The 14,383-nt window shown below is 37.8% G+C and overlaps 1 protein-coding gene across 1 annotated transcript; it reads left to right on the forward strand.

The window, feature by feature from the left end:
* Positions 1–212: 212 nt before the first annotated feature.
* Positions 213–998, forward strand: Gjb6 (gap junction protein beta 6). Its single transcript, XM_027941587.2, has one exon. The coding sequence runs from the start codon at positions 213–215 to the stop codon at positions 996–998; it is 786 nt and encodes a 261-aa protein (XP_027797388.2).
* The last annotated feature ends 13,385 nt before the right edge of the window (positions 999–14,383 follow it).

The following is a 14,383-nucleotide window of genomic DNA, read 5'->3' on the forward strand; positions in this document are numbered from 1 at the left end:
CCTAAACCTTCCCTCAAAACAATTATTTCTGGTCAAAAACAGCAGAATGTGTTTAGAGTGGACAAAAACTCTTACTAACAGATTAGGGTGTTGAAGTTATAAAATATCACAGTCTAAAAGAACTTTGCTCATGTCTATGACATCACCGTGATACTACTTTATCAATTCACAGGCACTTTGCCTTTTTGCCTGTTTAGGAATAAAACAACACAATGGATTGGGGGACCCTGCACACTTTCATTGGGGGTGTGAATAAACACTCCACCAGCATTGGGAAGGTGTGGATCACAGTCATCTTCATTTTCCGAGTCATGATCCTTGTGGTGGCTGCCCAGGAAGTGTGGGGTGATGAACAGGAAGACTTTGTCTGCAACACTCTGCAACCAGGATGCAAGAACGTGTGCTACGACCACTTCTTCCCCATCTCCCACATCCGCCTGTGGGCCTTGCAGCTGATCTTTGTGTCCACCCCAGCACTGCTGGTGGCCATGCATGTGGCCTACTACAGACATGAAACTGCCCGCAGGTTCAGGAAAGGAGAGAAGAGAAATGAATTCAAAGACCTAGAGGACATAAAAAAGCAGAAGGTTCGAATAGAGGGGTCCCTGTGGTGGACATACACCAGCAGCATCTTCTTCCGGATTATCTTCGAAGCTGCCTTTATGTATGTGTTTTACTTCCTCTACAATGGGTACCACCTGCCCTGGGTGCTGAAATGTGGGATTGAGCCCTGCCCCAATCTTGTTGACTGCTTTATTTCCAGACCAACTGAGAAAACTGTGTTTACGATTTTTATGATTTCTGCATCTGTGATTTGCATGTTGCTTAATGTGGCAGAGCTATGTTATCTGCTGCTGAAAGTGTGTTTTAGGAGATCCAAAAGAACCCAGACCCAAAGAAATCACCCCAACCATGCCATAAAAGAGAGTAAGCAAAATGAAATGAATGAGCTGATTTCAGATAGTGGTCAAAATGCAATCACAGGTTTTCCAAGTTAAGCATTTCAAGATAAAGTGTTGTCACATCCTAATAAAACATTTGTCTTCTCCAGGAGAAGACAACCTGAAAATCCCCTCTCTAGGCTGTAAAGTTTGTCTTTATAAATGACTTTCATAATAAATAGATACTTGAGTTCACTTTTTGTAGAATACTTGTGCCATTCACATGTGACATAATCAAATACATGGTTCATCTCTGAAAACAAAACACTGGTTGATGACTGAGCCTTGAAGTCACTTTAACAAATTCATTTTATGTGGATCATCTGACCTAGTAGGTTTTCCTGAAAATTTATTTTACTGCTGTTGTTAAAGAACTTTTTTCTAGAAACTGATACTTTTATTAGTAAAAGATATTTTTATAGGATTGAATGTTTTAGTTCTGACTTTGAATTTATATAAAGTATTTTTATAATGACCAGCCTTCCTTATCTGAAAAAACATATGATGTTAGTTTTAGTACTGTACCACAGGTATCTCAATTTTGAATTTAAAAAGGGTCTATCTTGTAAATATTGTTTTGCATTGTCTATTGAGAAATTTATGAACTGTCATGATATTTTCAAGGTGGAAAGTGTTCTTTGTACAATATATTTTTACTGCTTCCTGAATGTAGATGGAGCTATATGGAAGTGGGATGCTTTTTAAAACTAGCCTGTTTGCCAATTGTTATGAAAAAAACATAAATGTGATCAATTCAATAAAGCTCAACCCCATTGCTTAAGTCTTCATATGTGCTGTGGGTCTCTGTTCCTTCTGGGTCCCTTGCTGCCATCACTAGTGGTGTGATAAGCTGATTATGTTACTTTTGCTAGGGAGGCCACCAGCTACTGTGCTTAAAGTTGCTAAGACTTCAACAGAGATTCTTGCATTCTCATGATAAATGAGCACAGGTTAAGTTTAGCAGCCTAACAGGTCCTCAGCTTGGAGAGGGATAGGCAGACTGCTTGTAGGACTCTTGGAAAATGTCCTTTGGGTCAGTTCAGCCTTGATAAAGACAAGATTAGGAAGATCTTCAACAGCTTTCCTAGTCCAGTCTGTGTTGCTATAACAAAACACCTGAAACTGGGTGACATATAGTAAAGAAGGTTTATTTAGCTAAATGTTCTGGAGTTCCAAGATCTTGGCACTGGCATCTGCTCAACTCTGGATACATCAAAACATGACTTCATGATCAGAGCATATTTGGAGGGAAAGATCACATGGCAAGACAGAAGGTAAGCAAGTGGAATGCCAGTCCCACTTATAACAATCCACTCTCAAGGGTCTTCCTGATAGAGTAGCATTGATCCTTTCCAAGGGAAGTGCCCCCCGTGATCTAATTACCTTACAATAGGCTCCACCTCTTAAAAGTTCCTCCACCTCAACATTCACCACACTTGGCCCCAGGCGTCTAGCACATGAAAGCTTTGGGCAACACACTCAAACCATACCCAAACCACAACAGCAGCCTTCAAACAAAGCTTGTTTTGAAAGACTCATTACCTAAGCCCTTCAGTCCATAGTGACTTTACACCCAGAGATGGGGAAATCTCTCTCTCTCTCCCCAGGGATTTCCAGATTGAACACAGAGGGAAGGTGGGTATGAATGAGTCAGCCAGCCACAGACTGGTCACTCTTGGGAGTAATGAGACACACACAAATGCAGCCTCTGTATAAAAGGATGGCCAGCCTAGGGCACCTTCAGGATACTGATGAATAATGGCACCAAACCAGAAAACTCCTAATGAATAATAAACATATATGAAGGCTTGCTATGGCACTTTGATTCCTAAAGGAACTGTTCAGAACCTCTCTCCAGAAAAACAAAAAAGTGATTCTCATTTTCTTCACAGTCTAAAGCAAATCATGGTTGTATCAGTTCACCTAAATATTCTAGTACCAATCTATAAAAATCAAGAATTAACCTTTTCAATCCATTTTTTAATCATGCTAGAATTAAAAAAATAAAAATCATTTTACTTTTATCTAAATTAACATTGATTTGTAACTATTTTTATGGTAAAATGACAGCTGGAGTAGTTGTGATGGGTGTAGTAATTTTTTAAAGAAGGGAATCTGTTGCTTTTCAAAACATTTCCTAAAGTGGGGGAAGAAAATTTATAGACTTTCCAAGCACATCTGTGTTTTTTCAGTACTGTTATTATGATTTTAAAAAGAAGTAATTTAACTTTCTTTTTTATAAGAAGTTAGTAATAAGCGTCCTTTATACTTCTGTGAAAGGACTTATTTTTCACTTTAATAATTTATTAATTTTAAAATATTTGTATCATTTGCAACAACTTACATTTTAATTTTTGGTGTGTTATCAGTTGAATGGGATAAAGCTCTTAGATATTCCAAAATATTTATAAAACATCTCATTGACTGTTGAAATCATTTCCAAAATGGTGACTATCTAACAACTAGTCATAAATTTTTTTAACCACAAATCACACATTTTGTAAGTCTTGAATTTATTTTAACTCTAACTTTTAATTGATATATCAGGTATGTTTTAGAAAAATCTTTGAGAACACCAAAGGAAACTATCCCAGAATCTAATGTAGTTTGTTGTTAACAATGCTTTAATGAAAGTATATTGCTAATAACATATTTCCTCAAGAAATATAAAGTTGAATAGTTTTATTGTAGAAAAGTATGTTATATTTCTCCATGAAGTTCAATAAATCATCTTTTTGTGAAGAAGAAAAAATAAAGAATTAACCTTTTAAAACAAAGTCACAATTTCATCATCACTAGTCATCACTGATTTGTCCTCTGATGTTCCTTTCTTTTGAAGTGGCTATTTAGGTATAAAATGAAGCCTATAAAGAGGTATAGGGCAGGGTCAGGGCAGATCATGCATCCTTGGTACAGTCCCAGCCTGGATGGAAGAGGGATTTCCTTCCCACCCTGCTCCTGAGAACACTTCTCTCCTTCAGGACTATACATATTTATTTATAATATGCAATGATATGTACACATAAGATACACAGAACTGCACTATTTAAATGTGTCTGATTTGATGAATTTTGACCTATGTTAACACTTGGGATGCCAACACTAATTCAAGGGAATAAAGGGAGATCCATTACCTCCAAAAGTTCCTGTGTTCCGTGTGTGTGTGTGTGTGTGTGTGTGTGTGTGTACAAGAGCATTTAACATAAGATCCACCCTTTGGGAAAATTTTTGAAGTGTACAATACCATATCATTAACTTCAGACACAATGTTGTACAGCAGATCTCTAGAACTTATTCATGTTGCATCACTGAAACTTTATACGTGTTGAATAACAACTCCCCATTTCCTCAAACCCAATGGCCAACCCTGGACACCATTATTGTATTCATTGCTTCTATTAGGTTGACTGTTTTAGACAGTTCCTATAAGTAGGCTCATTCAGTGTTAGTCCTTCTGTATCTGGTTTATTTCACCAAGTATAATGTCCTCGGAGTTCATCCACATGGTAGCATAAGAGAAGATTTCCTCCCATACTAAGGTTAAATAATATTCCATTTATATGTATATACCACATTCTCTTTGTTCAAGTATGCATAAAACCTACAATGAAATGTCATTTTGTAACTATTAAGATGGCCATTATAAAAAAAAATGGGGCTGGGAGTGTAGCTCAGAAGTAGAGTTCTTGCCTGGTGTGCACAAGGCCCTGAGTCCCATCTCCAGAATTGATAAATAAATAAGTAAATAATGAGTGCTGGTGAGGATATGAAGAAATTGGAACCCTCTTGTTCTGTTGGTGGTAATGTAACTTGGGGTAAGAAAAACGGTATGGAAATTCCTCAAAATATTAAAACTGGACCTACCAGCAATCACGCTTCTGTGTGCATAGGCTAGAGAAGTGAAAAGAGAGGCTTGCACTTTCATGTTCACTGCAGCATCATTCACAATAGCCAAAGGGCAGAAACAAAACCCTTTTTTCTGTCTTCTACACCTTCCTCTTTCCTTTCCTTCTGCTTTTTAACCTTGCTAGATGCTCTTTCCCTCCACCTGTGTTACCCCCCTTGCCATCTTCTCCAGCCTCCCATCAGGGCACCCACTTCTCCTCTCCCTATCTATTTCTCAGCACTGAATCTGGGTCCATCTTCTCCACTGAACCAAAGCCATTATCAGCACCAATGACTTCCTCAACACCAAATCCACTGGTTTCTTCTACCTATGACTTTTAAAAATATTTTTCTGGATTCCTAAATACTTCCTGACTTAACTTTGGGTTTCCTGACCCACCTCCAACTATGCCTCTGTCTTCTACTGGCTTCTTCCTTTCCCCATCCCTGAGTGAAGTTACCACCAAGAAACATTCTTTCCTCACCCTACATTTTTCCTTGGTAATCTCACTTATCTGTACAATTACCTTGTAAGATCTTAACCCCATAGGGTATGGAAAGATAAATAACTTGCCCAAGGTCACAGCTAATAAGTAGCACAGCTGAGAATCACATCAAGGCAGTCTATCTGCAAAGTCCTGGGCTTAGCCAGAACTCTGCCTCACCTCCTACAGCTCTATGAATGGTGACCACTTGTAACGTGTGAACCTACATATGTATTCCTCAGTTTCAACTGTTATCTATTCATGGCTAAACACTTTTCCAACCAATCCCCCCACCCACCCACCTGCTTCTCCCTTACTCTGGTTTTTCTAAAGCCAATCCAACACACATTATTTCATCTATAAATAGTCCAGTATGGCTCTTTAAAGAATATGAAACTGATTCATAAAATTGCAATTTTTCTATTCCTAAGTACTGTTCAAATTGTTTTTCAGGAAACAGGCACAAAACCTTAGCTATGTTCTCATAGCTTAAAATGACTTTGAGAGACTGGTCAGCCAAAAGTTTCTGAGGATGTGTAGAACTTGAGGAAGAACAGGACCTCATGGATGTAGATTAGAAGCAAGGGGTACTGCCAAATGTAGCAGGACCAACCAGAATTATCCACCTGGTCCATATTCCACCTGGACCAGTGTACTGGGTGTAGACTGTTCCACCAAAAGACTCCTGATTACAGCCCATCAGCCCTCTGTTTCCCCTTATCCTTGACCAGTCCCTTCATTACCGGCCAACTTGAGAGACAGATATGAGGACATTTCCTCTATTCTCATTGATTGACCATCAATAAAACTCATTTTATGAATAGCAGTGCCATAGCATTGAGTTCTATGTGTATTTGGCAGCAAGCCCTTGCTTGGTAACAAATTCATACCAAACTTTTAAAACACAATGCCAGGCAGCCCGGAGATTCTAACAGAGGCCTGCCACCTTCCCCACCACACCACAGCCCATCCCGCGCCTGCCCGGGGAGCCACCCTGCGCTGGGATTCCTTATTCACCAAAGCATGGCTCCTCGGCCCAACATCAGGGTACATATAGGCTTGAGGCTACCACCACCACAAAACTGGGATATTGCCACTTCTATCAAGGGACAACAATAAGGATCTGGTAAGACATCACCAAGGTCCCATTGGGCCTGGCTGCACCAGAGTTTTTCTCTACTTGGAGTGCTAACAGTTATCCGGTTGCTGAGGTAACAGGAAGTCTTGTACAGGGTTTCCTATCTTGTTTCTCCTACTAACAGCCACTCTTATGATTAGCCTCTCACTAGTCATGTGATCTAATACCTCTATATTCTCACATCCTACCTCATAAACATCTCAGCCAACCTTCCAGTCCCCCCATCTACCATTAAAAACTGTAAGCCATTATGCAAACCCATTGACTATTTATGGTAGAAAATAACCGAACTCATCATTTCTGATTATAGTGACAAAACTGCAAATGTAAAAATAGAAGCTAACTGATATATGGCTGCACATAGGGTACATTGAGTACTGTAATACTGAGCTCGCCCTTAAAAGTGAGTATTGATAACCTATAGGGACACTATAAAAGACAATGGGGCAAAAGCTATAATACCTCAGATCTACACTTCGAGAGAGGAAGACACATAGACGTCATGAAAAAACAAAGGAGGAAAGTACCCCAAACAAACCAAGATACTTCAACAATAGAATCCATAGATATCTCAGTAGGTGAAATGTCAGAGGAGGAGTTCAGAATATACATAACTAAAATGATTTAGGAATTAAAGAATGACCTAAGTGAGCAGATACAGGCAAAAATCAATCACTCCAACAAAGAGATAAGAAAGCAAAGACATGTTGTAAGAGATTACTCCAAGAAAAAAAAGAGAGATACTTAAAAAAAAAACAGAACTCCTTGAAATGAAAGAAACAATATACCAATTAAAAAACTCAATAGATAGCATCACCAGCAAACTAGATCACTTGGAAGACAGGACCTTAGACAATGAAGACAAAATATACCATCTTGAAAATAAAGTTGACCTCACAGTGAAGATGGTAAGAAACCATGAACAGAATATCCAAGAATTATGGGATACCATCAAAAGACTACATTTAAGATTTATTGGGAGAGAGGAAGGTTCAGAGTTTCAAATCAAAGGAATGCACAATCTCTTCAATGAAATAATATCAGAAAATTTTCCAAGCATGAAGAATGAATTGGAAAATCAAATACAAGAGGACTATAGGACACCAAATGTACAAAATTGCAACAGATCTACACCAAGACACATTATAATGAAAATGCCTAGCATACAGAATAAGGATAGAATTTTAAAGGCTGCAAGAGAGAAAAATCAGATTACCTATAAGGGAAGACCAATTTGGATCTCAGCAAATTTTTCAACCCATACTCTCAAAGCCAGGAGATCCTGGAACAACATATTACCAAACTCTAAAAGATATTGGATGCCAACCAAGAATCTTATATCCAGAAAAAATAAGCTTCAAATTTGACAATGAAATAAAAACCTTCTATAATAAACAAAAGCTAAAAAAATTTACAGCAAGAAAGCCTGCACTACAGAACATTCTTGGCAAAATATTCCATGAGGAGGAAATGAAAAACTGCAAAGGGAAGAACTACAAGAAAGGAAAAGCCAACCAAAGGAAAAACCAAGTCAAGCTAAATACCAAAGATAAACAAAAATGACCAGTAATACAAATCATGTTTCAATAATAACCCTAAATGTTAATGGCGTAAAGAGAGAATATTTTGGAGAGAGAAAACTCAAATTACTCACATCCGTGATGAAAAGGAAATATTACAACAGACACTACAGAAATACAGAAGCTAATTAGAAATTATTTTGAAAATCTGTACTCCAATAAAAGAGAAAATATTGAAGGCATCAAAAAATTTCTAGAGGCATATGATATGCCCAAACTAAATCAGGATTATATACACAATTTAAACAGATTAATTTCAAGCAAGGAAATAGAGGATGCCATCAGAAGCCTACCAACCAAGAAAAGTCCAGGACCAGATTGATACACAGCTGAGTTCTACCAGACCTTTAAAGAATAACTAACTCTACTTCATGAAATAGAAAAAGAGGGAACACTTCCAAACACATTCTATGAGGCCATTATTGCCCTGATTCCAAAACCAGACAAAGACACACCAAAGAAAAAAAACTTCAGACCAATATCTCTAATGAATAAATTTTCAATAAAATTCTGGCAAATCAAATACAAAAGCATATCAAAAAGATAGTAGGGTTCATCCCAGGGATGCAAGGTTGGTTCAACATACGGAAATCAATAAATGTAATTCATTTATATAAATACAGCACACCTTCATGTTCAAAACGCTAGAAAAACTAGGGATATTAGGAACATACCTCAACATTGTAAAGGCTATCTATGCTAAACCCCAGGCCAACATCATTCTAAATGGAGAAACAGTGAAGGCATTCCCTCTAAAAATTGGAACAAGGCAGGGATGCCTTCTTTCACCACTTCTATTTAACATAGTTCTTGAAACTCTAGCCAGAGCAATCAGACAGATGAAAGAAAGTAAAGGGATACGGTTAGGTAAAGAAGAACTCAAATTAGCACTATTTGCTGATGATATGATTCTATACCTAGAAGACCCAAAACATTCCACCATAAATCTCCTAGAGCTAATAAATGAATTCAGCAAAGTAACTGGATATAAAATCAACACCCATAAATCAAAGGCATTTCTGTATATCAGGGACAAATCCTCAGAAAAAGAAACTAGGAAAAACACTCCATTTACAATAGCCTCAAAATAAATAAATAAATAAAACACTTGGGAATAAACTTAATGAAAGAGGTAAAAGACCTCTACAATGAAAACTACAGCATTCTAAAAAAAGAAATTAAAGAAGACCTTAGAAGATGGGAAGATCTACCTTGTTCTTGGATAGATAGAATTAATATTGTCAAAATGACCATACTACCAAAAGCACTATACAGATTCAATGCAATCCCAATTAAAATCCCAATGAATTCCTCATAGAAATAGAAAAAGCAATCAGAAATTTATCTGGAAAAATAAGAGACCCAGAATAGCCAAAGCAATCCTTAGCAAGTAGAGTGAAGCTGGTGGCATTACTATACCAGAACTTAAACTATACTACAGAGCAATAGTAACAAAAACAGCATGGTATTGGCACCAAAATAGACTTGTAGACCTATGGGACAGAATAGAGGACACAGAGACTAACCCACATAACTACAGTTATCTTATATTAGACAAAGGAGCCAAAAATGCACATTGGAAAAAAGATAGCCTCTTCAACAAATGGTGCTGGGAAAACTGGAAATCCACATTTAACAAAATGAAATTAACCTCTATCTCTCACCATGCACAAAACTCAAATCAAAGTGGGCCAAGGACCTAGGAATTAAACCCAAGACTTGCACCTAATGGAAGAAAAAGTAGGCCCAAATCTCCATCATGTTGGATTAGGCCCAACTTTCTTAATGAGACTCCTATGGTGCAAGAATTAAAACCAAGAATCAATAAATGGGATGAATTCAAACTAAAAAGCTTCTTCTCAGCAAAGAAACAATCAATGAGGTGACTAGAGAGCCTTCATCTTGGGAGCAAATTTTTTACTACAAGCACATCAGATAGAGCACTAATCTCTAGGATATATAAAGCACTCAAAAATCTTAATACCAAAAAATCAACCCAATCACTAAATGGGCAAAGAAACTGAACAGACACTTCACAGAAGAAGAAATACCAAGGATCAACAAATATATTAAAAAGTGTTCAACATCTCTAACAATCAGAGAAATACAAAGCAAAATTATTCTTAGATTCAATCTCGCTCCAGTCAGAATGGCAATTATCAAGAATACAAACAAGTGTTGGCAAGGATGTGGAGGAAAGACACACTCATACATTGCTGGTGGGACTGAAAATTGGTGCAGCCAATCTGGAAAGCAGTATAGAGATTCCTTGGAAAACTTGGAATAGAACCACCATTTGATACAGCTATCCCACTCCTTGGTTTATACCCAAAGGACTTAAAAACAGCATACAACAGGGATGCAGCCATATCAATGTTTATAGCAGCACAATTCACAATAGTGGAACCAACCCAGATACCCTTCAGTAGATGAATGGATAGGGAAACTTTGGTAAATATACACAATGGAACATTACTCAGCATTAAAAGAGAATAAAATCATGGCATTTGCAGGTAAATGGATGGAGTTGGAGAATATAATGCTAAGTGAAGTAAGCCAATCCCCAAAAACCAAAGGCCAAATGTTTTCTTTGATATGAGGATACTGACCTATAATGGTGATGGGGAGCATGGGGAGCATGGGAGAAATGGAAGTATTTTAGATAGGGCAAAGGGGAGGGAGGGGTAGGAATGATAGTGAAATGAGTTAGACATCATTACCCTAAGTACATGTATGAAGACATGAATGGTGTGAAAATACTTGTGTATAGTGACTTGAAAAATTGTGCTCTGTATGTGTAATATGAAATGAATTGCATTCTGCCATCGTGTATAACACATTAGAATAAATAAATAATTTAATTAAAAAACACAATGCCAATCCCTCTGGAAAGCAGTATGGAGATTCCTCAGAAAACTTGGACTGGAATCACCATTTGACCCAGTTATCCCACTCCTCAGCATATACCCAAAGGACTTAAAATCAACATATTATAGTAATGCAGCCACATCAATGTTTTTAGCAGCTCAAATCACAATAGCTAAAGCTATGGAATCAACCTAGGTGCCGTTCAATAGATTAATAGATTTTTTTTAAATGTGGTATATAAATTACTCAGCCATGAAGAATAAAATTATGGCATTTGCTGGTAAATGGATGTAACTAGAGACTATCATGCTAAGTGAAATAAGTGAGTCCCAGAAAACCAAAGGCCAAATGCACTCTCTGATATGTGGATGTTGACTCACAACAGGTGGTGTGCAGGCAGAGGTGGAGGTTCATGGGTTAAGACAGAGGGAATAGGGGGAAGTGGGGACTGAGAATGGAAAAGACAGTAGAATGAATCAGACATACATGTTTCCTATGTTCATATATAAATCTATGACCAGTGTAACTCCACATCATGTACAACCACAAAAATGGGAAGTTATACTCCCTATATGTATGATATACCAAAATACATTCTACTGTTATGTATAACTAAAAAGGATTTATGTATAAATAAGAAATTTTAAAAAACACAATGCTACCATCATACTAAAAACTCCAGTCAATATTCATAATTCCACAGCCATGCAATAAATGTTCCTTTCTTCTAAAAAACTTGTTATTTGGGAATAGTTCTAAATTCATATGCAGGTATAAGAAATAATGAAGAGATCTCATGTGTTATTTTGCAACATCTTGCAAAACTAAGTACAGAGGCTCCTTAACTTATGATGGCGTTACATCCTGATGAACCCTTCATAAATTTAAAGGTATAATACATTGATAACAAATTTAATCCATCCAGCATACTGAATATCACAGATGTTCACAGCACACTGTATCTGTGGTTTCCCCTCATGATCCTGGAGTTGGCTGGGATCTGTGGTCACTGCCACAGCTTATTATCACAAGAGAGGATCAGACCACATATTGCTATCCCAGGAATGATCCAGATTCAAAATTTAAAGTACAATTTCTACTGAAAATTACTTTAGTACCATTGGAAACTTGTAAGTCAAAAGTCAGACAAGTCTAGACAAGATCACAACCAGGAAATTGACATTAATGAGGTCAGAATACCAACATTTCTGTAAGAAGCCCATGTTGCTATTTTGTACCCACATCCAAATCCCTCCCTTCTCACCCATCACTTCTCCACCTTAAAGCCTGGCAAACACCAATATGCTACTACTCCTATGTTATCATTCAAGAATGTTATATAAGAGGAATCATATAGTATATAACCTTTGGGCATAAGATTTTTTTCTCTCAGCATAATTCTATGGAAATTCATCCACATCCTAGTGTCTTTGATGTTTGTTTCTTTTTTATTGACAGTAGTATTCAATATTATAGATGTACCAGAGTTTGTTAGTTATTTACCCAATTGAAGGACATCTGAAATTTTTCTATTTTTTTTTTTTTTGTTGTTGTTTATGCGAATAATGAACATTCATGTACAGGTTTTTCTTTGAACAAGTTTTCATTTCTCTATATTAAATTCCCTGGAGTCCAGTTGCTGGACTACATGGTAGGTACATTGTTCAATTTTAAGACACTGACAAACTGTTTTCCACAGCAGCTGTACCATTTTACATTCCCCCACTTTAATTAAGTGTGTGGTCCATCTTTAGTTAATTCTTATATAAATCTGAGACTAAGTTGGGATTCATATGTTTTGCCTGTGAAATGCCCAATAGGCCCAGTACTGTTTGATGTTCTTGCATTGAACTGCTTTTGTTGTTGTTGTTGTTTGCCGAAAAACAATTGGACATGTCCATTTCTGGGTTTTCTGTTCTGATCCATTAACCTTTGGGCCCATCCCTCCACCAATATTCAACTGTCCTGATTATAGTAATTATCTTTGCTGGCATAACAGTGGTAGGGATATGTTTTTCCTGGGACATTTGGCTGAAGTGAAGATGCTATTGTCTAAAATGTTTGTGTCTTGCTAGGATTCCCCTTTATTTGTCCTTTGGCTGAAGACAGAAGGCTTTTCTTGGGTTATTCTCTGTGGTGTTTTGAACCACTAGCTTTCCAACCCCTCTGCCCTCAGCATGAATTTCCCAGTGGATCTCCCGCTCCACATTCCCTGTTCCTAAGCTTCCTCAGGGCACGTGCTGTTTCCCAAGGGTCATTCACTCATCCCCGCCTCTTGGATGTTGCTTAAGCTATCTCCTACATGGAAGTCCTGCCTCTGTCCCCTCCTCCAGCTTGTCCTTCTAAAGTGGTTGGAAGTCTTCACTGTGGAGGTCCCCTGCCTCACCCCCAGCAGAACCACTCCCTCCTTGCCCTCCTGCCCAGCCTTGCTCTGAAGGTGTTTGTGCTTTCCAGCATTCTTTATGCCAGGACAGGGGCTCCTAGTCAAAGCAGAGATGATCTCACTCCTTTTCCCCACCCCAACCTGTCTCTTCACATAGTGAGCACCAACAAGTGCACATTGGACTAATCTGAATATGAAAGACCAGCACTTTCTTCCCCAAATTTGTGGCATGGCTATTGGGAAAGGGAAAAGGCTCATTAACTTCCCTGCCCTGGAGATTGGAAGCCCAGTGAACAACTTCCCTATTTGCCAGGCTCGCAGTTGCCATGGTTTCTCCAAACCACAGGGAGTACTAGGTGAATGCTGAATGACAAACAGAGCCCATTTGGCCAAGGTTTTTTCAGGTCATTTTAATAAGAAAAAAAAAAACTGGTGAATTAACAGAATGCCTTGAAACCATTCAGATGACAGAGTGCAGTGAGAAAAACTCACCAAGATGAGGAATGAAATTAAGTGGAAAACAGTCAAGAATTTCTTTAAAGATCTTACCACTGGCAGCAGATAGTCCATCATTCATCAGCCTCAAAAACATGAAGGTACTTGTTAGTCTAAATTATTTCGAGGCATGATTTACTAGGCAGGTACTAAAGTAATATATTTCTAGTTTTTTTTTTAAATTTATGGATTCAGGATTAATGTGGTATTTTAAGTTCTGATTAGCCCTAAGCTATAAGGAATTATTTCTTTGTATACCATGTTGCTCTTATTCATCTCTTATTCCTCAGTCGTTAGTTTTCTATTCAAAATATATTGGTACAACTGGAAGCAGTCTCTTCTGGCTGATCATGGGTATCTATTAAACTTTCCTGTGTTTGGAAAAGGGGAGACAAAAATCCAGAGGGAAATTTATTGTTTTTGGTTGAACTTCAGCCCTGAGAGACCATTCATAGATCTTGACACTCCTCAAGAATTAGTATTTGGATTCAGCCCCAATACCAGAGATGCTCTTGGCTGAAAATGTGCCACAACCTCTAATCTACTTCCTAGATGCTTGGGATTTGAAACTTACCATATTGTACCTCCTGTCTGTTCACCACAGCTCT

This window comes from Marmota flaviventris, chromosome 4 (genome assembly GCF_047511675.1).
Source record: "Marmota flaviventris isolate mMarFla1 chromosome 4, mMarFla1.hap1, whole genome shotgun sequence".
NCBI classification, from domain to species: Eukaryota; Metazoa; Chordata; class Mammalia; order Rodentia; family Sciuridae; genus Marmota; species Marmota flaviventris.